This window comes from Poecilia formosa, unplaced genomic scaffold (assembly GCF_000485575.1).
Source record: "Poecilia formosa unplaced genomic scaffold, Poecilia_formosa-5.1.2 Scaffold53, whole genome shotgun sequence".
NCBI classification, from domain to species: Eukaryota; Metazoa; Chordata; class Actinopteri; order Cyprinodontiformes; family Poeciliidae; genus Poecilia; species Poecilia formosa.
In genome coordinates, this window is record NW_006799992.1 from 70,041 (window position 1) to 96,784 (window position 26,744).

At 38.7% G+C, this 26,744-nt stretch overlaps 2 protein-coding genes across 4 annotated transcripts in view; both read left to right on the forward strand.

Annotated features, from left to right (window-relative positions):
• Nucleotides 1-13,473, forward strand: part of wasf1 (WASP family member 1) — a 56,852-nt gene extending 43,379 nt beyond the window's left edge. Inside the window, exons 6-11 of one of the 3 annotated variants that reach the window (XM_007552809.2) lie at nt 748-831; nt 6,067-6,123; nt 6,829-6,992; nt 8,213-8,392; nt 10,169-10,740; nt 11,816-13,473. In XM_007552809.2, the coding sequence (XP_007552871.1) occupies nt 748-831; nt 6,067-6,123; nt 6,829-6,992; nt 8,213-8,392; nt 10,169-10,740; nt 11,816-11,973 (1,215 nt within the window). In that variant the 3' untranslated portion in view covers nt 11,974-13,473. The remainder of the gene's footprint in view (nt 1-747; nt 832-6,066; nt 6,124-6,828; nt 6,993-8,212; nt 8,393-10,168; nt 10,741-11,815) is intronic. The other 2 variants (XM_007552810.2, XM_007552811.2) reach the window with 2 other exon arrangements.
• Nucleotides 13,474-16,723: 3,250 nt separating this feature from the next.
• Nucleotides 16,724-19,101, forward strand: ccdc167 (coiled-coil domain containing 167). Its single transcript, XM_007552813.2, has 4 exons — nt 16,724-16,877; nt 17,051-17,145; nt 17,940-17,992; nt 18,491-19,101. The coding sequence occupies exons 1-4, from the start codon at nt 16,827-16,829 to the stop codon at nt 18,607-18,609; spliced, it is 318 nt and encodes a 105-aa protein (XP_007552875.1). The 5' UTR covers nt 16,724-16,826; the 3' UTR covers nt 18,610-19,101.
• The last annotated feature ends 7,643 nt before the right edge of the window (nt 19,102-26,744 follow it).

Here is a 26,744-nt window from a genome sequence, read left to right on the forward strand (position 1 = left end):
GTGTTTGGCAGCGTAACACAACAGGCATGTTAAGATTATTGTGGTGCAAAAATATGCGTCTTTTGCATTCCTCGTTCATGTGTGCGATTTTATACTTCTATCATGCTCAAAATAAATGAATAAAATAGGACGCTGCTCAGAAGCCGTCTTATTGATGCGCACCTCCAAAGTTGCCAGTTGTAAGTTCCCAAAGCTAAGACTCTTAACACCAAACATTGTTGAACTTGTTGCCAAGAGGAAGGACTTGAGGACAAACTGAACTTGTTGAGCTGTAAAAATTTCTAATTACTTGCTTAGATGCATAAATATTCAGCGGTGGAATTTGTCACCGCTGACGGATGGAAGGTAAATCAAAATATAACATAACAAATTCTGGAAAATTGTTTCACCTAGACACGTTAACTGGCTTGGGACGCTCAAGTGGGAGTCAGTCAAAGTAGTCAGTCTTCTTTTTCATTTCTTCCTCTCTTCACCCTAAAAACATGTAAAAAAAAAAAAAAATCAAACCTTAAATATTATGAGCTCTCGATACTTCAATCAGTTCAGTTTCCGTATGTTTTTTTTGTTGTTTTTTTCCAGTTTTACCGTTATTGCTGTGTAATACCACAATGTGACAGTTATGAGGTATCAGTGGTTCGAAAAGTAGCAGTAATTACTGCTTTCGGAGCTCTCCGCCTATTTTCTTTCCTCCCAATTTTTATTTTTTTTACCTTTTTCTGTATCTGGTCTTTATCTAACTCTGTGCAGCTGGAAATGCCTTATCTTGTGTGCCCCAAGAGTCTTATAAGAGTCCTCTCTGAAACCCCTCCTCCTTTCCTTACCCCCCCAGAGGTAAGACTGTCTGCCTTCTCCTCACTCCGTCAGAGCATCTGCTTCCTGTGCGGCGGCCTGCAGCCTTTACAGCCTTTACTCTCCAACCACTAACTCCCACTAATTTCCACTCCTCTCCCACAGCTACCCACCACTCCCTCTGCCTCCACCTTCTGGTTTGCTCCCGGCAAGCGAGCTGTCCACTTTCAGTCTGACACTAATGGTCCTTCAGCACACCTGCATCCCAGTTGTGCCTTTGGGATCGGCCTGGCAGTTCTAGACATTGATTACTGTCTGTGATTAATCTTCCATGATGTTCTGAACATTGTGAAGGCACAGTATGCAGACAGCTCTGGCCGAAACGCGGCGCACCCGGTTATTTTATTCTTTAAAAATAACAATTTCACATTTTAGACTCGAAGCAAAGAAAAGTAAATATTGTTAAAAACCAAAACGGACAGAACATGCAATGGTGCATTTGGGATACAGTCGGTGGATAAACTCTTTAGTAACAACGAGTGAATTCTAGCAGATTTTTATTTGGTCAAACTAACTTTCTGCCCCGTTTTGCTAATAACGTCTTCCTGCCTTTTGGTTTTCAGACAAACTAACATTAAATAATGATTTCTTCTTCTGATTGCATTTGCATACTGCTCCCTCCATATTTACATTAAATCTTGAAATGTTTTTTGCTTTTTTTAATTTTTTTTTTTTTGTTTGTCTGGGTTTTTTGTACCTCCCTTATCTTGGTGGTGACGAGGTAAACTTGAGTCCTCTAGTTTAATTTTTGTCACAGTCCCAGCTGTGAAATTTTTGGTGAATAACTACCAGGATAAACTTCATTAAATTGTCACTTGGAGAAAAATATGCCCAATGTCATCTTATATTTATTTTACAAGAAACCAAAAAGTCATGAATTACTCTTAAATGGTTTTAATGTATAATTAATGTGCCAATAATTATTCAGCCCTCACTGTAAATTAGGTTCAATGGAAATATATACAAATCCATCAGCTGTTTGTGGTAAACAAATCAAAAACAGAACAATTTAGAAAGCTTACCCCACATATTATTATACACAGTTTTTCAAAACTAAAATGCAAATCAACGTCTTCCTGACAAGCATCTTTAGTAATTGGCTAAATGATTTATAGCAAGACAGCAGTTTCTGGCCGAAGAACTTCACAAAAACTCAGATGCAGAATCCTCATTGCTCCTCCTTACTGTAGTGTTTGTCAGTGCAGCAACCACGCCCACTTCCAGTTTCTGACCAATCACAAAACATCCGTCCAACAGCACACAGAAAAAAAAAAAAGAAAAAAAAAAGCTCTGTGCAGAATAAGTGTTAAGATTAAGCTACAAGAAGTAAACCAGAGGTGTTTGCATGTCGTATTTCATGCAGTAAAATGTTGCTGCCAACAGTCCGGGTATACGAGGTGTTTGGTTTCAAGATCCCATGATGGGTGTACCTGAAACCAAACCTGATTTCCAACTATTCCTTTCATAAAAAGTTTGTAGTCACTAAGGATTTCAAACTAAATGCACATATGTATTCAAAGTGCTCAAAACAGTTTTACATTTTGATAATAAACCAAATTTTCAGTGGGGACTGAAACATTTCAGGTGTACATTATTTATTTATTTTCATTGGGTTTTCCCCACTTAATAAATGTTCTCAAATGAACATTTATTAAGCGGCTCTACAACTACTAAAAACAAGAAGCTTTAATACATTTCCACAGTTGTGTATGTGTGCGGAGGACGCTGTGTATCAACCTGGAGCTTCACAATAAAAGTCCTACCAGTGGTTGTAGGTCTTTTAATTGAAATCTAATTCAGTTTGAAACCCAGCAGATCAGCAGCAGCTGTCCAGGTTTATGTTGTGTTATTGTCAGCAACGAGGTGGTCCAGTGCCTGCATTCCTCCCCAGGCCTGCTGTAGGGGGTGGGGGTTACAGAGCAGCAGTTCTGCTGAGTCTGTCACTATACATACATGAGCACAAAACCGTCCGCACGCCTGGAGTGCGGATGCGAACGTGTGCAGAGACTCTCAAACACACAGAAATGCATAAATCGAATTGCTGCGTCTCACACGTATAGCTCTCCCTCTGCTATTACCAGTCCATTCTTGTGAAAGATGACAGTTCATCTGAGCCACAAAGCTCCGTGAAATTGGCTACATTTATAACTAACGTGACAAACGTGCACACGTGCGTGGATACGCTCACACAAAACTTCTTTTTTTTTTTTTTTCTGCTTTGTTTTCGCTCCTCTTTGTTGTGTTCTCCAAATTTTGTCACCTTTATTGCAGCCATAAAACTTGCGCTATACAACTCCACACGTGACTTACAAGTGCTCGTCATACACTTGAGGCGTTGCCGTCCATCTGCTTGAAATGTTCTATCGGAGTGCTGCCTGATTGCAAAGGAGTGAACGCTGGAATAACGACATGTTTCTGACATGCAGTTTTCTGTAGAAGGTAAAAGCACATTATTACGAGGTAGTGCGTGTCTGAGTTGTGGGTTTGTGTGTGTTTTGGACACAGAGACTTCCCTTCAGGAACCGCCCCATCAGTTGGTAATGTGCAATGATAAATGAGAGCCTAATCAATATGCATTAGGAGTGATCCCTACACCCTCTCGCAGCACGCTGGCCGCTGCAGTGGACGGACAAAGTCAACATCATTTAGCTTTAGCAGAGAACTGCTTGTCTTCAACCCATGACGTTGAGTCATCCGCCTCTCAGATATCGTGCTTCATTTGAAAATCTACACAGTTATTAATTGGGCACGGCAGGCCAAAAGATCGAGTAGAATTTAAACGCAATGATAAATTGCAGCCAATAAAACCATATAAAGCTACCTCGTGTGTAGTGCCTCACACATGTTAACTTTTTCACGTTTTGTCACTTTGCAGCCTCAAACCTCGGTGGACAGTTTTAGGTGATAAACCTACACAAAGCAGTGAATAATAATGGAATGAAAAAAATAAAGATGCATGCCTTTTTTTTTTTTACATTACCTGAAAAGTGTGGGGTACATTTATATATTGAGCATTTATATATTGAGCATTTATATATTGAGCGTATATTGCCCGTTTTTTTATTTGCAAGACAACTCATATTTGCTCCAGAGCCTCTCAGACTGAATTGTGTTCAGATGAATTTGCTTTAATCTAAACCCTTGTATTGAGGTTCTGCCTGTATTTAAGTGCGCTCGATTCAAGTCTCACTTCTTAGCTCAGTCTGGGCTTTCTCCTATTGACTTGGATTCTTCTGATACAGTTTCAACCGAGGCTAATCAGCAAACGGAAGGAGAAGTCGTGAAGGATGACATCGATTTTCTGCGCTTTTAGAATTGCAGTCTGCCTGTTGTTTCAGTGATGCCAGTGGAGGAAATGAACAGAGCCATTCAGTCCACATTGGCCACGCTTCCAAATATTGAATTAACAAGCCCTTCATTCGGCTCAGCACTTCCCTCTTCGCAGCACAGGACGGTTGTTTACAGAGCAGGCGATTTCCATTAAGCTTCACAGAGTCAAACTTGCACATTACATATGTCACGGTCAAACATTAGCGATTGAGTAAAATTTAAAACTTCAGCAGAGTCCACTCCTACTGGAAGCAATAGTTTTTCAATAGCTGGGAGTCCTGACCCTGTGTACAAAGCAAATAGCATAGAACTGCTGCCTTGTTTTCAGCAGGCTATGTAAAAGATAATTTTGTGTTTAAGGTGATGCGCTGTGCTTGTTTTCCTCCACATCGAGAGGCTGTGTCCTCTACATGGCTTGGGGCGAACTTCAATTGGGGATTTCTTACAGCGTTTTGTTTGTTGGTTGGTTTTCCTACAACACTCCTCAAAGTTCATATTTGAGGGGTGCACCACTAACAGATTCTCCTACATGAGTTTTGGATCTCAGCAGCTCCTTCAAAGCTAGCAAGGGCCTCTCGGACGCTTCTCTGTTTAATGCTTTCCTAATCAGTGGTGTATTAAATGTTAAAAGTCAAGTATATCGTTTTATAACCCAGCCTGCTCTGAACTTCTTCACGTCTTTATCTCTGGCACATCTGCTGTGTTCCTTGGTCATCACGAATCTGTTTGATCAGTAATGTTCACTAACAAACCAAAAAGCTTAAAAATAAAAATCAGCCTGATTTCCACTGAGATGAAACACAAGTGGACTTCAAAGGCTTTTTTTTTTTCTTCGGGTTTCATTCAGAGGTGTCGGATTGTAGAACACGTTCCAAACTTCTGCGATTTTTATTTGTAAAACAATTAGAAAACCCATCTGTAATGTTGCTTGCAACTTGGATTTGATTTGGCTTGGAAGAAATTGAATATTATTTGCAAAAATATCCCCATAAAAATGGACTGATGCTCACAAGACTTGCAGAAAATGTCAGTTTCCTTTGTTACGAGTGCAGCCAAGCACACAATAATCTCATTCAAGCAAACATCATCTGACCACAAACCGTATAGATCTACATCTGTAAAACATTGTGACACTTAACTGTTTGTTATAATGGCAATGGTTTGTTTTTTTATGTTTTAAGTGGTTCAAAAGTGGGCTGTTTCTATTTTTACATTTCCACAATATTATGGAATATTTTATTGAAGGAAGGAATTTTAGGTCTTGTGATATTTTTTTTTGTCAGCAGGATTGCATTTCATCAGGCTGTTTAGCAAGAGACTGTTTGGTACTTTAATGTGTCACTGAGTTCAAAATGCTGCATTCTGTTGTCCTTAATTTTGTATCAATCTGCCATTTTATTATAAGTTGATCAGCATGCTTATGCATTTTTTTTTTTTGGTTGAGCATGTCTTCAGCCTGTGCTGTCATCGCTGCTCTGAATTGTTCCGGCTCTCACACAGATGCCCGCTCTTCCAGTTCTGTTTGCTAGTTCCAGTGCACTCTTCCACTCGGCCCCGTTCCCCCTCTCTCCGCCCCCTGTTTGTTTGGACGTGTGTGAGAGGCTGGTTGTTTGCGTCTCTGCTACCCACCTGTATTGTCACATCCCCCCGCCCCCAGGATGCATGTGCTGTCATTTTCTGTTCAACAGCACTTTTCCTTTTCTGCCGTTTCGCTTTTGTCTCTCTTGTTCCCACCACACACACACACACACACACACACGAATATTGCCCGTGTCCCTGTTGACTGTGAGGCAGTGCCGTGCTCGTCGCTGTGCCATTTTTTTTTTTTTTTATTTATTTGAGCCCCCTCCCCTCACCCCTGGTGCTTTTGTTTTTTTGTTCTTGTAGTTGCAGGACCCCCGCATGTATGATCAGGTCTATAGGTACTTAGACCTTCCAGGGCAGGTATGTGAAAGAAAAAAAATAACTGATTATTTTTTAAATGTTGTGTGCGATTTCTGCTTTAGCAACTTGCTGCTTCATTTCTCTACAGTTCTGTGCTTAAGCTCTTCATATATTAGTATCGGGGACAGAGTGCTGATAATCCAGGCAGATATTTCATTATTATTCAGTTGTTGTTGTTTTTTTATTGACTGAGTATTTTGATTGAGTTGATCGATGGGCACTCCCTGTTTTCGATTTTTTTCTTTCTTTCTTTACTGACTTCTTTAAAAAAAACCTGATTTCTATCTTTGCATATCTAAATAAACAAGCTTTCTGATTAACACAACTGCAATGGTAGTTTTAAAAGATACTTTTGAGCTTAAGGTTAGATTTTAAATGTTTCTCAGCATTTAGCATAAAGATAACTGTGATTCTTTCTGTTCATAAGCCAGGCTCTAAATCTCAGTGCTGCTTGTTGTTTGTGTGTAAAAAGCTTTAACTGTGTGATTTTTATTTTTTTTTCCTTATATGAAATATTAGACATGATCAAATCTACCAAGTAGCTAATTTTTTTTTCTTCTTCCTCTCATCTTTTTTCACTCATCCTCATCTGTTGTGGATCTGTCCCCCCCCCATTTAAATCACACCCTTCTCACTCATCTTGTACCCCCATTAATTTCCCTCCCGTTGTTTCGTCCTGCCCCTCCGTCGCCCGCTCCTCAACAGCTGAAGGCAATCGACCGTCCGCCTGAGCTAGAGAAGGTGCCACGGCAGCCTCACGATCGGAAGAAGGAGTGGCAGAAGCTGGCGCTGGGGGCGGAGCTTGCCCAGGACGCACCTGAGGACAAGCACAGGGAGGCCAACGGATCTACTGGTTACCACGACAGCAGGTGAGTGCAGGACGCATCGTTTCCAGCCGTAAAGTCTCCAAGTGATGGAAACGGAGTGTGAAGGGTTCCTGCAAAATCTGGAATAGCGCGAGTAGTTTTACAGCCGAATAAGTATCTAGCCGTCTATTCACTCTTAAGACGAATAGGCGGACGGATACTTTATTCTTTAAAATAGGCTTTAATGGACTCAATAAACCTTGAATATGGCTTCAAAACATAACTGCTTTTTGCTGAAAACGAATTAGACCTGACCGTAGAGCTAAAGCCATCAATGACTTAGTTAAATTAACATTTGAAAATGGGTTCTGCGTAATATATATGTATATAATATTTTCTATAGACTTTATTACGCCACCAAGGTGTATTCCTACTAATGTTCAATACTTTCATTTCAGATGTATGCAATTAAGATTTTATGCAAACTTGTTGCTTTCCTGGATGCATCTATGCCACAAATACTAGACAGAAAATCTTTCCTACAAAGATAGTTGAGAATAAATTTCATGTAAATTGATATGACAGTGTTGCCTGTGTACTGATAATGTCAGATAGTGTCTATGAAGGGCAGATGTATTTTATGCATAGGAGCCTCATTTTTAGAAACTGATACAGCTGCTGCGGCATATATGCCTTAATACATAATACTTGTACGTAAGAAATACTTCTAATTTATACAGAAACTTGGAAACTCATACATACCGCATCATCTTTTTCCACACGTTGTCACTTCCCAACCACAAACTTCAAGGTATTCTATTGGAATATAATACGACACACACAGAGTAGAAGCGTGGTGATGAAATGGACTGAAATGGAAACATGGCGTTCACATACACTGAAAATTTAGCTCATTCTTCTTCAGTCTGATTGGATGGAGAGCATCTGTGAGCCACTGCTTCCATGTCTTGCATCAAATTCTCAGGTGGATTTAGATCTGGACTTTGACACTGCAAACTCTAGAAATCTGGTTGCTAACTGGAGAGTGATGGTTAATTTTTGAAAGAAAGTGAGGTGGTCCCCCTGTGAAGTTTGGTGGTGGCTGCATCATGCTCTAATGATGGTGTGGGGGGGGGAAAGGTGACTGGTTACCTGCATTTCTTTTGTCTCTCTCCACGAAAACTTACGTAAGAAATACTTAACACAATGGTGGGTGGGATGTAAATAGGGGGCCAATAAAGCAAAAATGGTGTTGATGATCATAATGTGTGCCATTTCTTCAGAACTGCCCTGTACATGGAACATCTGGACGGGCACTTCTCGCTTGCAGCGCTGCCCTACACCCAGATGAACGAGCTGCTGAACCGCACCGGGGACAGAATGTATTCCCGACCCCACGACCCTCCTCCCCCGCCTCCCCCTGGGCACCCACTGGGCGAAATCAAGCCCCCATCTGTGATCAGGTCGGCTCTGACGTTTGTGCTGAAGTTTGTTTTTAACGACTGCACTCATACAAATACAATATATATCCATATATATATCTATATTGGCTTGTTCACCATTTTATATTCTGGTTTGTCAAATTAAAGATTTATTTTCACGCCAGGGAAATCCTGGTTAATAGGGAAAGGGGAGCGGATTTTGCTGGTCAAAGATGAACGGCATGATCAATAGCTTAAGGCCATAGAGCATATTAACGGCTGGTTTTCTGCTTCTGCTCCTCTTTTACGACTCAGACGGATTGATCGAACGCAACCAAAATGTTTCTTTATTCTAATTTCCTTCGCAGTTGTCCTTCCAGCATTCTCCTGCTTTTGTCTGACTTCACACCGGTCCTGCATAAAAGCTGACTTACCCCTCAGCATTTGCTTGATGTCTTGCTGTGTTGTCTTCTTCATGAATTGCCATTGATGTGCTCCGTGTCTCACTTTCACCTCCTTCAGTTTTCATTGGAGTGCGTTTGTAGAAAATATGCTCTATGCTATTTTCTGCCGCTTGCTGGTTTGTTTTTCTTTTTTCTGCAGTGCAATTTTCTCTGCAGGAGGAAACATTATTGTGAGCTTTTCCATCTTTGTGTTGCAATGTCGTGGTTCACATCTATATTTACCCTCACAGCTTCAGCGACGGTGAATGGCCAGCATGATTAGCATTCTGTCTTTAATGTGGGTAAATGCTGATGGAAGTCTGATAACAGTGGGGATTTTAGAAAGGATGCATCCGAAGTGATTTCTCAGTCCCCGTTGCTCATGCGTTATTGCACATTTTTAATTAAGAAGAGTTGTGATTTTAGTTGAACAAAACAAAACAAAGATGTTGACATTTGCTTCCTCCCAAAGGAAGGATTTTAGTTTTCCCACAGCATATAATCAGTTGATTGAGCTGGATTTTCGAAATTACACTGATGATGTAATCAGCTGCAGTCTGGTTACAAGGCCCGAGGGTCCAAGTATTCCTACAGCTTGAGCTCCTTCACATTTCATCGTGGCACAGCCACACGTTTCAGTAAAGTTTATTGGGATTTCACGTGATAAACGAACATAAAATAGTGCACGATTGTTAACTGGAAGGCAAAAGACCTGCGGTTTAAAAGCAAGCACAAATAGAACCTATATTTGCGTTCCCTGATCTTTTGGTGTGTGCCTCTAACAGCTTTGCACACGTAGAATCAAACATTTTTGCACCATTCTGTCTTTGCCATCTCAAGTGTTTCACAGCGCCTAAGAGGATTTTCCACCGGCTCTAATCGAACGTGAACATCTTCTCTTTCCATGCAAGAAAATGCAACTTCGTCCACAACCAGCAGGCAGGTTGTGGACGAAGGCTATAAACAGCTATAAACAGTGTATAAACAGCTGTGTTTATACCAAGATTAAGTAAATACAAGTGCTACTGGATGCACCGAGCTTGATTTAAGCGTATCTGTGTAAGAGGGACGGAACCAGATTTTTATTGGTAAAAAATTTTTTTCGATCACTAACTAATCGATCTTCAACTTAAAATCCTAGCAAAATATGTTTCGGACTGCAATTGTAAAATAGAAATAAACATTTGAAAAATGAATGTGGGTACATTTTGTGAGAATGTTTGGGAATCTTGACACTTAGTTACATGATTCACAGTAAAAAAAAAAAAAAAAAAGTCACAGATTAAAGACGAACTCCATGTAAGGAAAGGAACATCTGCTTTAGGTGTCAGTCTGAATAAACCACATCGTTGTTTATTCCCCCCCCTCCCTCCAGCTCCAGTTCAGGTTTCTCCGACAGCAGACCTCAGTCCCCAGCGAGGACGGCGGGCCTCAACTCCAGCACTCCTCCTCCACCGCCACCCCCTCTCCCGCCGCCTCCTCCCCCTTTGCCCTCCATGGGCCTGCGAGGCGCTGCTCCTCCTCCCATTCCTCCTCTGCCAATCCAGCATCAGCCTCCAGCCATCCCTCCGCCCCCTGCTCCGCTCCAGATTGCGCCCGGGGTGCTCCACCCAGCACCACCGCCCGTCGCGCCGCCGCTCCACTCCTCATCCCCGGCCCGCCTCCAGCACGGCCAGGACAAGGGCCTGGGTGGAAGCTCTGGGACCCTGTCAGACGGCACCATCCTGCCCCCTCCCCCGCCACCACCTCCACTGCCACTCCCTGGAGTGCGAAGCTCGTCGCCTTGTCAGTCGGGCCCCCCACCTGTACCGGCCTTTCCCTCAGCAGGAGCCATGGCTTCTCCGCCTCCTCATGCCATGCACGATGTGGGCACCAAGAGGCACCATCCATCCAATCTGCCACCAATCAGCGACGCACGGAGCGTGCTCTTGGAAGCTATCAGGAAAGGTCAGATGAGTTTCTTGGACAAAACTTGCAAATCTGTACGATTCCAAGTTATTTTTACTTTTCAGAGCTGCAAAATGTCCATCCACTTATTTTACACTAGTTACATTTTGAAGTATATAACTAGTGTACAACTTCTCCTTCTCCGTTGTGTTAAATATGTAAAAAAATAAAATACGCAAGAAAGAGAGAAAATAGCGAGCAGCAAGCACCAAAGCTGCAAAAGAAGGATGATATGCCTGAAACGCTGAACGATCAATGCATAACACAATGCCTAGCAAACAACAACGTAGCGATAGCAAAGTCTTTGGCTCAAATTTAAGTCAAGTGAAGGTTTAATATGACGAGGAAGAAGCCAGCATAACTATTGTCTGAGTTGAGCAGTTTGGAGACTTAACAAACCAGGATCCGGCAGAGAGATTTCAACCACTCTGTATGTATGTATGTATGTAATTAACCACAGTGATTGATTGATTGTGAAAAAACTGACCTTCAAACCACTAAAATCCTGTCAGAATTCAGGTTAGGCATTTTTCTGCTCCTGTTCAGACTTAAGTCATTTCTGCAAGCAGCTTCATTGCCAGAATATGTCGTATAATGAGTCTGTCATGGACTCATGAGTGTACACTGCCTGAAAAGTGTCAGGCTGCTTTATTGTTGTCGAAATAGAAAACTCTTTAAGTACATCTACTTGTTTTCTCCATGGTGTTTGGACCTAAACAGTGACTTTCAACCACAACTTAAGTATTCCTGTTTTAAAATTGCTAATTCAGGGTGAAAACCAATTCAAATAACACATTGGTGTTATGTGAAATTGCAGATTTTCTTCTTATAATGGACAGACCTTTTTCTCACTAGATATAAACTAGATATGAAGATCATTATAGAAATTTCCCTACTTAGTATGTCTAGAAGGCTCTAGTTTCTGTTTCTTACCCTACAAGAAGTTATACTTTTAATCTCGAAATGTCTTCAATTTACAACTTAAAGCCCTTTATTCGTTTAGCTGAGGGTCTGCATTCTGCTGCGACCGTTCTGCGTTCAGATACTGAGGTTTCCTCCTAATTCCCTGCTGCAGGAATCCAGCTGCGAAAAGTGGAAGAGCAGCGAGAACAGGAGGCTAAGCACGAGCGAGTCGGGAACGACGTGGCCACCATCCTCTCTCGGCGCATCGCCGTGGAATACTCCGACTCGGAGGACGAGTCCGAATTTGACGAAGGGGACTGGATGGAATGACAGAGAGCATTGGGGGGCGGGGAAACGGAGAGTCGCTGGCGGTTGATGATAAAACATGTTCAGGTGCCCCACGCTCCATCAGCGCTCCTTGGCTCGCCATCAAAGAAGAGGAGCCTTTTGGTCACCCCCCTATTTCCACAATCGAGCTTCCTTTTCGTTTTGTCTCTTCATGTCTCTGTCTCGTTGTGGTTTGTTTTTGGTGGAAAGACTCCACTCCGCTCTCATTGGACTGTCTAGTCTAGTGTTTCAAGAGGTTTTTTTTTTCACTCTCTCTCTTTATCCTTCATTTATTTCTGCAGTAATAATTCCTGGTTTGTATCATCTTTACTGGTATACATGAAAATGACATTTTTGAATAATGACTTTTTGTTTTTTATCTGTTCAGTAGTAACGTTGGACAAAAAGAGAAGGAAAAGTGGAGGCATGTTTCTTGTTAAGTTCTCCAATATTGTTTTGCCACCTGGTGGCGGAATATGGCATTGAGTGAATGCTGCTTTTGTTTTATTGTCTTTTATAGTCTTAAAACATTTATTGATTTAGCAGGCCAGTAGTTTCCAGTACTGAGCACTACATGAACAGTTTAAACACCCGTTGGGTTGTTTGTTTGTCTTTTTCTTCTTTTCTTTTAAATCAGAACTGACGTTACCGCAAAAACAGACAACCGTTTGTTTTAAAGTGAAGATGAAGAAGCATATGGCTGCTGTGACGTGTGTGCATATCCATCCATTTACCTTTAATCCAGGGGAAATGTCTGACTAGAGGTTGCATTTTTTTCTGTCTGTCCAGGTTCTATGGAGCCACTTCTGCCATTCCTGACCTCTATAAAAAAAATAATAATGGAAATGTCACAAAAGAAACACTAAGCCATTGATTTTTTTTTAAAGTAGAATAAAATTTCTCATGACTCTGGGAGTGATTTTTTTACTCTGAAAGTGAATCAGAGTTCCTGCCTTTCTCATTGTTCAGTGTGCACGAACCAGAGCAACACCAGGTACGGACCATTAAGTCTCACAGAAGGCAGCTTTTCTGTCAGATCCTCTTCCCACTTTAGTATGTACCTGCCCACCAAACCGCAAACCTTTTCTCGTTTGCTTCTGCAGCTGCTGTTCGGAGGAAAATCTGCACACTGCTGACTTTACAAGATCTAAAACAGAAGAACGTGTTATGCCTTGATTTGGCTTGTTGCAAAGAAAATGCCTGTCATCGCTCTGAGTTTGGGTTTTCTTTTTTTTTTCTTCTTCTTTTTTGAATTTTTTTCACCTTGCCTTATTGTTCGTACAAAACGTATTATTGAGTTGATGAATGTATTGTGCTGTTACTACTTACTTGCCTGCGCTTGTATGGATTTGCTGTTTCTATGTTTTGGGGGCACAACAGGACAGAAACCCTGGTTTAAAGAAAAATTTGAAAAAGATGAGAACATTACTGTATATCATAACTTATGTAACTGTTGACTGTAACAGTTTGCTTGAATTAATAAAAATCTAATGTTATGTTTCATCCTCATACTCTAGAGGCCTCTTTTTAAGCTCAGTTTTACCTTTTTGCAAAATAATCTGCTATGGTAGTTTTAATTATTCCAAACTTCCAGTAGACCAGAGGAACATTGAAAGGGATGTTGTAGAATTTTTCTTTTTTTTTTTTAATGTTCTGTAAACTTTGCAGAACCTCAATTCAAAATCTCTAAGCAATCCATTTAACAGTGATCAATGGGCAGAGGTCATGGGTATGGCCAAATATTATCAACATTGGACTCCAATATGAAAATTATTTGAGGAAAGAGATTAAATAATATAGTATAGATTCTAATTTTGAATTGCAGCAGCTTTAGCATATTTGGTTCTTGATGTACCTATTTAACCACAATTCATTGCATAACTTTAGTTTTCATGGTAATAAAATATATTGTATAATTGATTTAGCCAAAAATCACCATATAGTTATTGTCAATTACCAAGAAAGATGGCTAAAAGCCTTAAATTTAAGGGTGGAGCTAATTTAATTTATTAGCCATTTATTTTTTCAGTCAACCAAAAAAAAATAAAAATATCACATCAATTGTAACTCACGCTAGTTTGCCATCTCTCTCTCGCTACATGGCCGTATAACATTAGATGTAACTATTGGTTTGTAAAAGGTTAAAAATGCCAATGCAAAGCAAAATTAAAACACACAAGCAATGCAAACTACGCACAATAATATGAAGTTAATTAAAAGATGGTGAGTGTATAGTTGATCCATTTTTGCCTCGAGTTTGAAATTATGCCTAAATGACCTTCATCTTGTAAGGCTTTAAAAGTCTGTTTAGGGTTGGATAATTTCATACTTCACAAAAAAAAAAAAACATTGACTGCATAAAGATATCATTTGTAACATGAAATGGTATGCAGTCCCCAATTAGTCTAAAGGAATGCAAGTTTACTCCACAGTTTAAGTTTCAAAATAGTTTGTGAGTTTCTAATTCGCATGTGGCAAGACTATAAACCTTCTGGAAAACGATCACCATCTGGACGAATGAGGATCTCCACAGACATGCTGACAAATTTCGTCCTATCCAGTCTTTAGTGCCACCATTCTAAACTTCAAAAGCATTCCTCTGCTTTGACTGTGCACATGGGTGAGTTTTGGGTTTGTAGCTGCTACTGTATTGCAATATCTTGTGATTCTCATTCTGTTCATCTTTTCACATCTACTTTAGGTGTTTTTCTCTCCCCTTATCTAAACACAAAATGCTTCCAATGTTTTCAGCTATCCTGCGACTTCTATTATCATTTTTATCTTTTCCCCAGCTCGCTGTTTAGAAATCATTCAACATTTTAACACTCATCACTGCACGGCATATCACATCTGCACTTGTCAGCTTCAAAAAAAAAAAAAAAAAAAATCGATCCATTGTGAGAAGATCTCACTGCAGTTTGTTAACGCCGACATGGTGCCCAATTAAAAAAAAAGGTGAGACTGTGTGTGTCTAAAAACAGGTGGCGAGAAAAATCAGATTACCACATGCAGTTTGGTATTCTACTCATGATACAATGATTAATGTTTTCTAAAATTAGCAGACTTGAAACTGACAAATCAAATTATCGCTGGTTAACATTAGCATTCTGTGTTGCTGGAGGGTGATCACAAACACATGGGGAAGTTGTCTTTGGGCTTCTGGAAATAGCTGTTGCACCATAAAGGCAGGAGTCTAGCTTTAGTCAGGGCCATGGAAAAGTGAAGTAAATCTTCCCTCTATTAGATTAGCTGAGGGGGTCGTCAAAGTTTTATTGTCCATCAGCTTGTCTTCAGTGTTGAGTCTGTTGTGTCTAATTTTCCTCCAGATATTACCTCATATTCCTTATGAGATTTAGATCAGAGCAGTTTGCAGGCTAAGCAAGCATAGCAATCCAATTTTCATTAAAGTGGTTATTAATACTTTTGGGAGTGTGGGAAGGTGCTAAAATTCCAGCTAGAGAATTAAATCAATACTTAATGTTAGCCAACAGAGGGAAGCATGAAATCCTTTGAATGTTTCTGGTAAAGGTCTTGATTGGAGGTAACCAGCAGATCACCTGACTCATCAAATCCTCCCTAAAAGCTTCACACGGTCCCAAGAAGCATCAGTCATCAAATTAAAAGAAACACATGCTTGAAATATATCACTCTGAGTGTTGTGAATCTATATAGTTATAATTTTTTTTAAATTGCCACTGAAATAAGTAAGCGCTGTTTGAAAAACCCCTTTAAATATATTCCCTCTGGCCTGAGAGCGTCTCAAGATCACCCAAGAGGAGTTGGAGGCTTTTACCAGATAGAGCGACGTTTGGGTTTCCTTTTTGAACTTGATATCACATTAGGTAAGTGGATTTATGGATCTACTGTAGATAACGTTGTTTGTTAAGGTGATTTAATAAAAAGTTAAGTAAAGAAGAAGTCAAAAACTATCACCCAATATTTCCCAAGTTTCTTTTCTGTACATTTCTCAGAGTTTAGTCACATGAGAAACATTTTTAAATATTAAAAAAACAATATGATCACTCATTAACGCCGCATTACTTGTTTTGAAAAGGTTGCTGGATTGTATGTGACAATTTAATTTCTAATGAATATTTATTTATTTTATTTTATTTTTTGCAAACCGCTTAATCCAATTTATCCTGAGTGGATAACATGAAAACTATTTTCAGAGGTAATTACTCCTCTAACACATCATTTAACTTTTTGAGTAATAGTTCTCCGTTGGGGTCTCTCCTTGTGGACCTGGTGGGCTCTGGTGCCAAAAGCACAGAAACTCTGTGTCTGAGAAACGCACAGCAACACCAGCAGTTTGGCATCGCCTCCTGGTGGACAGCATGGGGAATTCAGTTTTAAAATAATATTTTTATTGGTAAACTGTATGTACGTTCACTTTATTTGTTTTTCCAACATCATCATTAATTACTTGCCCTCAGGTTGTGTTCCAATAGATTTACTGTACTTGATGTGTAACTATTTGCTCCCTGTTCATGAAAAGCGACGTTTTTCTGACCGAATGAAACAATAAAAACGCAGAGCTGATGCTGAGTTGGCCTCTTTCCTCTTCTGCTAATAACGTATCCTCTCAACTATAATATTACAACATATGTGATGTAAAAATAATTAGGTTGCCACCGTATAATTGACATTGATCTTTCCTTGAAAAAAAAAAAAAAAAAAAAAAAAAAGATCAAGTGATTCAGGTGGTGGTTCTGTAGAAATGAGAGTTTTTACCAAGTGAGGGCAGCAGAGCTTTTTGTCACAGCGGGAAGGTAAACATTGCGAAGAAGAAAACACTTCCGCCCAGTCAGATTTCCAACTACCTGCACTTTGCCTTTTGTCGCTTTAGCCACACAATGGCTAAAATGAAAGACAAGAAACGAGAAAATGTCAGCATCGCTTCCGAGGTAAAACTTTCCAAGCTTTGTTTTCGGTACTTATGCGTCAGTCGCTTTTTTTTTTTATGCCAAACGGTGTTTATCATTCATTCATTCACTGTTCTGCTTGTTCTCTTTCTAATTTCGTAAAAGTTGTTATGTTGAGTGCACAGTAACCTCGTTTAATGTCTATATGTGTAAAGATTGACCGGCTGGAGGAAAGACGGGAGCGTTGCCAGGACAACCTGGAGAGGGCGGAGTTTAAAAGCAGGAAGGCGAGGCTGTCCGAGCAGGAGAGGTGAGGGTGGAGAAGGTGGAGGTATCAACTCTAAATACGCAGAAAAATGCAGTGAGACGTTCATAAATCTATCTATCTATCTATGCAGTGAGACGTTCATAAATCTATCTATCTATCTATCTATCTATCTATCTATCTATCTATGTGTTAACATTCCATTGAGAAGCTATTGCAAAGAATTTATATGTTAAATGTTTTGTCTTTCTTTCCATGTTGGATATATGACATGGAATTTTTTTTTTTTTTTTTTTTTTTGCTGTATATGCAAAGTGCCGTGTGGTGGAAAAATAACACTACAGTCAAACTGAATACATTAAACACTACAACTGCAGTGACAGCATTATGCTGTGGGACTTGAGGTGGGGTGTGCAAAACAAGTTTATGTAAATAGCACCATTCACACACGAGGCTAACTGAGGGGATTTTCATAGGAAAGACTGTCCAGACCACGCATCTCTTCAGCTCCGTTTCATCATGACGCACAACTTAGTGTTTGTCAATCACATAAAATCCTGATAAGAAATATTAATGTATTAGTGTAATGTTACAAAATCATGTTTATTTGTAGAGCACATTTCAGCAACAAGGCAACTCAAAGTGCTTTACGTCATTAAAAACACACAAATCATAGAACACACAGTCGATAATTGAAACATTACATTTTGAGGTATGAATATGTTTGCAGGACACACTGTCTTTGGGGATGTACGTTTGTGTATTATTTATTTATTTGGTTGTTTATTTTGTATTAGCAGTTGATGCATATCATTTCCCCGTTCCACTTTTTTCCACAGACAAGAACTGGAAAAGGAAATGGCAATAATAAATGAGAGGGTGCAAAAGCTAGGTGAGCTGATGCATCTAAAATGATTGTTCCTGGTGACACACTCCACTTGATTGCTGAACTATGTTAATGTATGATTTGGATATTTGATCATTGTTAACAATCGACGCTAGCTTTTCAAGATCCTAGATTCAATTTTTCACATTCCTTACATTAGAGCCAGCGTCTTTATTGGTGAGCTATAGGTGAGCAGTGTCACCTATAGCTCACTGCTATAGGTGAGCAGTGCTCACCTATAGCCAACAACATTTTAATTAACACTTAAATGTTGAGTTATGGCTTACGTTTACTAACAAAATGGCAAATTAAGAAAATGACATGCTAATAGCTATTTTTTCTGAAAAGCCTTATAGGATTATTTTTTAAATTTTATTGTTAGAGTTTTTACTGCATGCTGTGCAAAAAATAAAACAATAACACTAACCAGTCAGAGTTACATTAGAGTACTGCTAGTTGCCAAACATTACATGTTAATTCATTTTAAGTTTTTCTTCCCCTTAGATAAAGAGCTTGCGATGTTGAGAGGAGAGAACCGAAGGAACATGGTGCTGTCAGTGGCCCTGCTTACGATCAGTGCTCTCTTCTACTATGTCTTTTTCTACAATGAAGATGACACATGATGCCACAGAGAACCTCAGAGGAAGCTGCTGCTCTTAACAAGCTCAGCTCAGCCTTGTAACAGGATAATTATCTGAGCACGTACCACAAAAAAAAAACAAAACAAAAAAAAACGTAAGGACTGAAACTTTTTTTTTTTTTAAACGAGCCGAAGAGTTGATTGAAATGCCTCAGTTCTGCCTCCAGGTGGCGTCATAGTCATGTAAAGTTTCTCTGATGCTGCCCTAAAGTTGCCAAAATTTACTGAACTTTCTTGATTCTGTGCCATTTTTGAATCCTGTGGACCAACAGTGATAATAAAGCTTGTTGGGTAGATTTGCCTGTGAAATTAATGAACATATTCCTTAGCTTGTTTGTTGTTGTGTTTGTTTAGAAAACCCTTGCTACACATTGGCAGCCTAATTAGGACACTGAATGTAAAGTTTGCCTTATCTTAGCCAGTTCTTAATTACAGTGAATGCATGATTGCCTTCCATGCCTGTGTGTAAAAAAAATACACCTATCAGTTAATGCGCTTGACTTTTTATCACTTCCTGTATGCATTTAATGAAAAATAACTAAGAACTGACAAACATACAGAAAAATGTTATGTTTACTTCAAATATACAACAATGGATTTTATTCATTTTTGTAAATAAATTCAGATTTATCCGGTTGTGGAAGTCAGTTGTCAGTTTTTGCATGACATCCTGTGTACTACTTTCTGATCAAGTTGTTTCAGTAATGACATATTTATAGAGGCTAAAAACTTTTTAAAATAGCATGTTTATTAAGAAATTGTTAATATATTGATCTAATTTAACATTTTATCTCAGCAAAGACGTCTCATAAATGAGCAAGACTGTACTTTTTAAACTGCTTTACCGTATTTATAAGTCAGTCATTGAGTGTCAACGTGACTTTTCCCCCTTTTAAATATGCATGCACACCAAATTATTACATTCAAGGTTGCTATTTTGTTTAGCAGCTATCTGAAAAGATAGTTTGGATATATATGTATTTCTCATATATAAAAGTATATGCATTTTCTTTTTACAAAAGAAAGAAGCTTGGGGACTTTCTGTAAGTCTTAGGCTGTTGTAGAACAGATTTCTGAAAACAAACATTAAATCCTATTTTATTATGATTATATTAGATGAGTAAAATAAAAAGCACAATAAATTGAGTTGAAACGTCTCAATCTACTGTAAATTTAAGGAATATAAATCTTGTTCCATGATGCAAATAAAAAAAATGATAGGGCTGGCTAATGCGTGATAGTATTTTTCATGGAGTTTCTGTTGAGAAAAAATACGAAATAAAAAATAATGTAAAATATAGAAAATCTGAATATTTGATCAGAGTGAATTCTCAATTTGTTCCCGTGGGAGATCTTTCATTGTGTTGGGGAAACATTTGCGCGCCCTCCCTCCTACACTCTGTCAGCACCGACGCAGACTTTGTCACGCCTCTGCCTGCTCGCTCTCTTATTCCCAGAGAAAACAAATATCAACAAACCCATTATGCAATCCTTCTGTGGGATTTAAAAGATTATCATCGTCGTCACCATCCCTGAATTAATTTGAATAATCACTTCGATGTTGGGCAAGAGACTGCTTTTTTTTAAAAAAAACAAACAAACATATTTTACACAAACCAACCGTAATACTTTTCGATATAGTTAAACTACGTCATGTCTCCGTTTTCACTTGAGAAGCTCACGATTTATTGACCGAGGCCAATGAAGTTCGATAAGGGATAGGACTTAATAAATACTATTTTACATAGTTTTTCTCTCTTTGAATTTGTCTTTTTCTAGTACAGAAAGATGTTTAAGATTTCCCTGCAAATTGGAAGTCTAATCTCTGCACTAAATATTCAATATGTAAAGGCAGAAAGTAGTCAAATGAGTAAATACAATATTTCCAGTAAGTTTCATAAGTTTCACAGAGTAGCAAAATGCATTGTACTGCTTTCATAAAGCTGCACAAATGAAACAGGGGTCTTCAACCTTTACAATCTAAAGCGACATTCTAGCCACAAATGTTATATGAGCTTTTTCAAATAAAACAACTTGGAATTTTTATATTTGTATAAATATCAATTAAAGGGAATTCATTGCCGTTCTAAAAGAAAATCTCTAATCATGCAAAGCAGGAAGAGACTTGAAGCAAGGAGTTCTCCACACTGCTGACCCAGGGACACTGAATGCAAATCTTTGATATCATTTTCTGATTTTTATTTTCACCAAAAAATGTTAAACTGTCATTTTTCTTCAACTTGTAAGAGCTTCAGAAATTCACTGACGTTTGTGGACATGTGACTAGTTTTGGAAGGCACTGTAAAGCCCGAGGCTTGCAGATTATCAGTAAAGAACTCACTTTGAATACTCACCCAGAGAGACATGCACAAACATTTGAAACTAATTTCTCTCGAATCAGCAGCTGTAATGGCAGATAATCGTTAGCATTTAAGTCTTTGTGCGCTGGGAGTGATGCAAGTCGTATTCATGAGAGTGTCACGCTGCTTGTGGCTGAATATGCCCCTCCATGCTTAATTTCTGCATTAGTCACCATCGCTACAGTTAGGGGAGGGGAACAATCTCCCAGAAATTTCTCCTTAAAGTCGGATGATAGCAGGGTTTAGTAAATTGAGGAGGATATCGGGGTGACGGGTGTAAGTCGTGGTGAAGCACCCGGTTGATTTGTCATAGAAATGATTTGGAGGAGCACAACTGCCAGATTATGAAGGACACACTTTTCTACACTGTCCTTTAAAGATTCAAAGGAGGATGTGACGAAGTAAACTGATGACAGGTAATCATGTTGGGAGTGAGGTGTGAGTGAACGAGAGCACCTGCTCTCGCTCTGTCTCTTTAACCTTACTTTCCTGTAGGTCAAGTTGTCCTTTCTCACATATTAAATTATTGCAGATATTTCATTCAGTACTTCAGGTTTGCTTCATTTGACAGAATAACTGTTTTGGTCAGTTCGACACTTGTCTGGGAAACAGAGTTTCTAAAGTTCTGTGCTTTGCGCAGATGATTAAGTGTTTTGATTTTCTTTTGCATGTCTGAGAACTACAGCTAATACACAGCAGGTAATAATCAGAATGAAGATCTCAGTGCAAAGACGTGTTTGGAGGTCAATGATCTTATAAAAGCACACAAGTCACTTGCTCACACTGTCCTCAGAAAAGAAATCCTGTACTGTTGTTAAACGCACATTTCCTCATTTGAAGCTTGAATTTTGAAGGAAATTGACATCTAAACAGTTTACCAAAATCAATGACAGTTTTAAGTAGTCTTTCAAATTTACCAGTATTTTTATCCTGACTGGAAATTGTATTAAGATGGGCTTCGAACTCAAAGACTAGCGCTAAAAACAAGTTGTTAAAAAAATAGCAGTAGAAACGTGCAACATACTTTCTAAGCAATTACAAGAAGTGGGTTGATTGCTCTTGCAATATTTTATTCCCACTGACTACTGAGAAGGCTACAGAAGAGAATATATTTTACACAAATCAACATTTAAGCACTTGTTTTTGATGAAAATTGATTCTTTTTAAAACACTTTTTACTTATATTTTCTTATTCTTTGTGATGTTTCTGTCTCGACGGTAACAAATTTCTTGGTTGAATGAACACCATTTTAAATCCAAACGTCTAAGTTGATCAGTAGTAGGGGTAATTAAGGTAATAAAATTTAATGTGTGATTCCCCATTAGATAAATATGTCTGTGAAGATCATTTTCAGCTCTTGGTGAAGTACAAATGAAGATGTCATAATGTCATGTTGTTCAGCAGGTTTTTACAACGTTCTCCTTTCCATAGTCAGCATCGGCACCAAGCAGAACACAGCCAGACATCTCTAATTTTTATTCATATTTTTTGACTCACCGGCTCAGATGCTGCTCTCCCAACAGATGGAAAACATCATGGCATTTGAAGATGTTCTGCCCGACAAGTCATGCATAAATATTTATAGATCTTTACTGAAGAACATGGTTCAAGTTTGGAGTATGAGCACTCCCATCCCTTCCTGGTCATGCTTCTTGGCATTTCTTACAGTTGTCAGAACATCTTTATCGCAAAACCTTTGGATAGGTGGATGGCAAGCATGCAGAATTGAAGCTTGCAACAACAGCAGGAGCATAGACATGATGAGTCAGAGAGGAAGTCTTGAATCTTAATGAAGCTGTCCAGATTGGGAGCGCTTCATGGATGTTATGTAGAATATGAAGTACACTGCATGTGAATCGGTGCTGCTCAAGTTGACTAGCTTGCGTTTCTCCTGTCCTGTCCTCTTGCTTTACAAAAAGGCATATTCGCTTTTTCGCTTTTTTTGTTGGTGTTTTTTGCTTTTAGAAACAACATTAAATTATACTTTGACTTTAGTTTGGTTTCAACAGATTGTAAATGTGATTATCCACTACCTTTGACTTGACTTTTATTCTGAACTTTAGACCTCATTCTGTATCCCTTTCCTCTTCCTTTTACATCGGCACCATCTTGGGAAAATTACCGCTTCCTTTCCCTAGCTCTTTAAATCCATCTTTACTTAAGGAAGGATAAGCCCCCTACTTATTCCAGTTTGCCATCTTTTTTTTTTATTATTTTTGTGACAACGGCTTGCTCAAGTTCCTTCTATTCCAATCACAATGAGCCTGAGAACAAAGTGCAATGAACCAGTCCAATAGCATTTTATTAAACACTACAAAAAGTGTATTAAAACAATTCTGAAATGAGTGAGGACGAGGCAGTGATAACTAACTTGAGATGGAGTTCAGTATTCCTCTGAATTTTTTCTTTTCTTTCTTTCTTTCTTTCTTTCTTTTTTTCTTACAATTTTTTTTTTATGTATTTTGAGCAGGCAAGGACTAAGAGTACCCAAATGCAAACATAGCCACTGCAGGTACGTACAGAAACTTCAATGAATGTGAAGAACAAAAGGCCATGTGAGGCAAGGTTCAATTAGCCCAAAATTCTATATAGACACAAATCCAAAGAACATCAAACATCACTGATGACGAGCAAACAGGTGATTATCTACGGCTGACACAGACAAGGCGAACAGAGGCTGGGTAAACAAGCCGGGTGCACAGGCAAATTATACATAGTGGCTGACGGGACACAGCTGGAAACGATGACCACAATCGTACAGTTGCAGCAATCAGGGAGCTAGGATTGTCTTGCAAAAAAATTGTGAAAAAGATAAAAACTACGTCCAAATGAGAAAAATAAATATAATTAGTTATGAGACGAAATGCTCTTCCAATTATATAAAATACTGAAAAAATAGCAATAAAATAAAAATAAAAACTAACTGAAGACAGAATTGAAGCTTCAGTCTCCTACCTGTTCCAACTTTTTTTTTTTCTTTTTTCTGCTGTCCATGGATGTTACATGTTCACCCAATAGCATTTCCAGAGCTTTCCAAAAACTTGGTAAATATCATGTTGTAAGTTCCTAGGATCTTTAAAAGACATCAAAACCCCTCTTCAAGTCAACCCTGTATTGATTTTGTGTTTGCTTGATGTGACAAAACAATAGCACAATTCTTTTTTCTGCACCCAGAAATACTTTCCCACATGCTTGGAATGTTGCATATAATAGTTTACCAACAACATTTATTAGAATTAAATGTTAAAACACTGACTAAAATACAGAGAAGCCTCAAGCTGCAGTCTGCAGTTTGTGGGAGGGGTTATTGTTTGACCCTACACTAATTTTTATTTTATTTCTTTTTATTGCTACATTTGACACCAGCGCCACCTATTGACACAATATGGATGTATTTCTTTTCCTTTTACTCACAAATTCTTCTTCTTGGAGATTTCTTTTTTTATTGCAGTAAAAATATGTTGTAATGAAACTTATTTTTCACTTTTTAATCAAATATTAGTTCCTGTATACCAAAAAAAAAAAAACAATAATTATGCTGTTAATCATGTCATTAATTATGTTCTTTTGATTCAGTCAACTCAACTATCATTACACTTCGTCCAAACTTAGCCTACATAGAGCACACTTCTCCCTACTAGAAGAATCTATTTAGGAAAGACCTTCTGCCCCTTTACTTGCAGCTGAACCTCTAAGACAAACATAGTTAGGAGCAGAGAGTACAGTGGTTAAACAGCATGATGCTGAGTGCCCATAATACTTATTAAGCTCAGTGTAGCTTGAAAAATTTCTCTTAGTCTCACTTACTACATCACAAAGTGTTTTTCTGAGAAAGTAGAGGCTGAAGGGAACAGTTTATGGCTGCTGCTTTTGCTCTCTCTCTTTTTCTCAGACATACTCTGATCTTTACACGCCTTTCTTGCACGCCACACACACATCGCCGACTGGATTCAGGCGGCACATACACACCTACCTTCAGTCTGCTAATTCAGTAATGACAAATCTTTGCAGGTGCCAGGCTGCTAACAAGCACACTCAAGCCACTCAGTCCTCCTGCCAATTTGTGCCTACACACCGACACACACGGCAACACAAACACCATCTACTGGCAATCAGAGACATGCCTCTGAGAGAAGCATAAAATCTGTTTTTCAATAAAAGCTTTTAGGATTTGTAAACCGGTGAGTGTGGGTATTACTCATTTTGGGGACCCTGAATCTGTTTTCAGAGTCCCTTTATGGTGACTTGTCATCCTGTTTAGGGGATTCTTGAAACCAAATGCTTCAAGGAGTTGCTGTAATATTTCAAAACGGTTATTCTAAGACATATAAAAGAGTTGCTTCCTCTTTTGTAGTGTGCAAGTTTCACTTTAGTGTCTTCAAAAGTTGTGAGATTGTTTAGGATGAATTTATCAATATCTTTTTCTTTATATGGTGATCATTCAGTCAGATCGTTATGTTCAGTGGTTTTCAGTGTGGCTTTTGCTAAAGACGAAACTTAAAAATTGTGATTATGATAGACCCAAAATCCATTGCTGTTAAAAAGTTGCTGTTTCTTCTCAGATTTAAATGCTTCAGGTCATCTGATAACTTTTAGTATTAATCAAAGTTAGCTGGAAGGATTATAAAAAGGACCCTAGCCAATCTGGCCCTTATGTAAAAAGGCTCTATGTGAAAGTAAGCTGAGTTGAAGCCGTTCTGCAAAGACAAGTGGTTTTTATATCCCCACTTAGAGTTAAATCAATACATTTTTTTTGCAATTGTTAACATGTCCTCTGATGTTGTTTACGTTCGTGCATGTGCCTTGATTATTGTAAAATCCAAGATGTACATATGAGTTGGAGAGTCACTCTAATGTTTTTCGTCTTTCTCAGAAAGTTGTTTGTGAACAAAGAGATTAGAGATCGGAGCAAACATTTATTTTCCAGCTGTGTTATCCCTTATCACTTGTTTCTATGACTTTCCTGGGAGATCATGTCCATATGAATAGGAAAAGGAAAACCAGTAAGGGAGTTAAAGCACCTGTTTAAGGGATTACATAATCCATAACACCTAAGCATTTTCCATCAAACTAATGATGAAGTCAGTAATAGTAATGTTTCTATGGAGAGCATTTGCTACGGCCCTGTAATTATATTATTAATGAGGGAATCATTTGACTGTGTACTTTAGTGATTGCCCAAAGAGTCACTCAGGTCTCAGTCAATCCAGCATTACATAATTCAAACACAGCTACCAGCTTCTGTTTCGTCTAATGGATGCTATGTTCAAGAAGTACCTGATTTATGACCTCTATATACCAATAAAAAAATGTGGCTATTTTTCTGTATCGTTGGATCAGAGAAAATATTAAGAGGTCTTGCAGTAAAAAATGCTGAAAGGCTGCTCTGGTTGCAAAAAATCATCTGGAGCAGAAGAAAATAAGACAAGGTCATTTTTCATGCAGCGGCCATGTTGGATTTCAACTGGGACTAATGGAGGGGGGAAAAAAAACACATTAAACTGAGTAAGACTATTATTGGGTCAAATGACCTTTTCATGGAAATCACTTATTAAGGAACATGAAACATTTTCTTTTAAAAAGTCATGTACCAAAAAGGACAATTAAAATATTGTCAATAAATTGGACCAGTTCTGGTTTTACCCTGATTGAATTATTAGTACAGATGTCTTATAACTGCATCAGGTAGAACTACTTTGAACTGTTTTTCTTTTATTGTAGATTTCAATCGTAATGTATGACAAAGGATAAAAACTG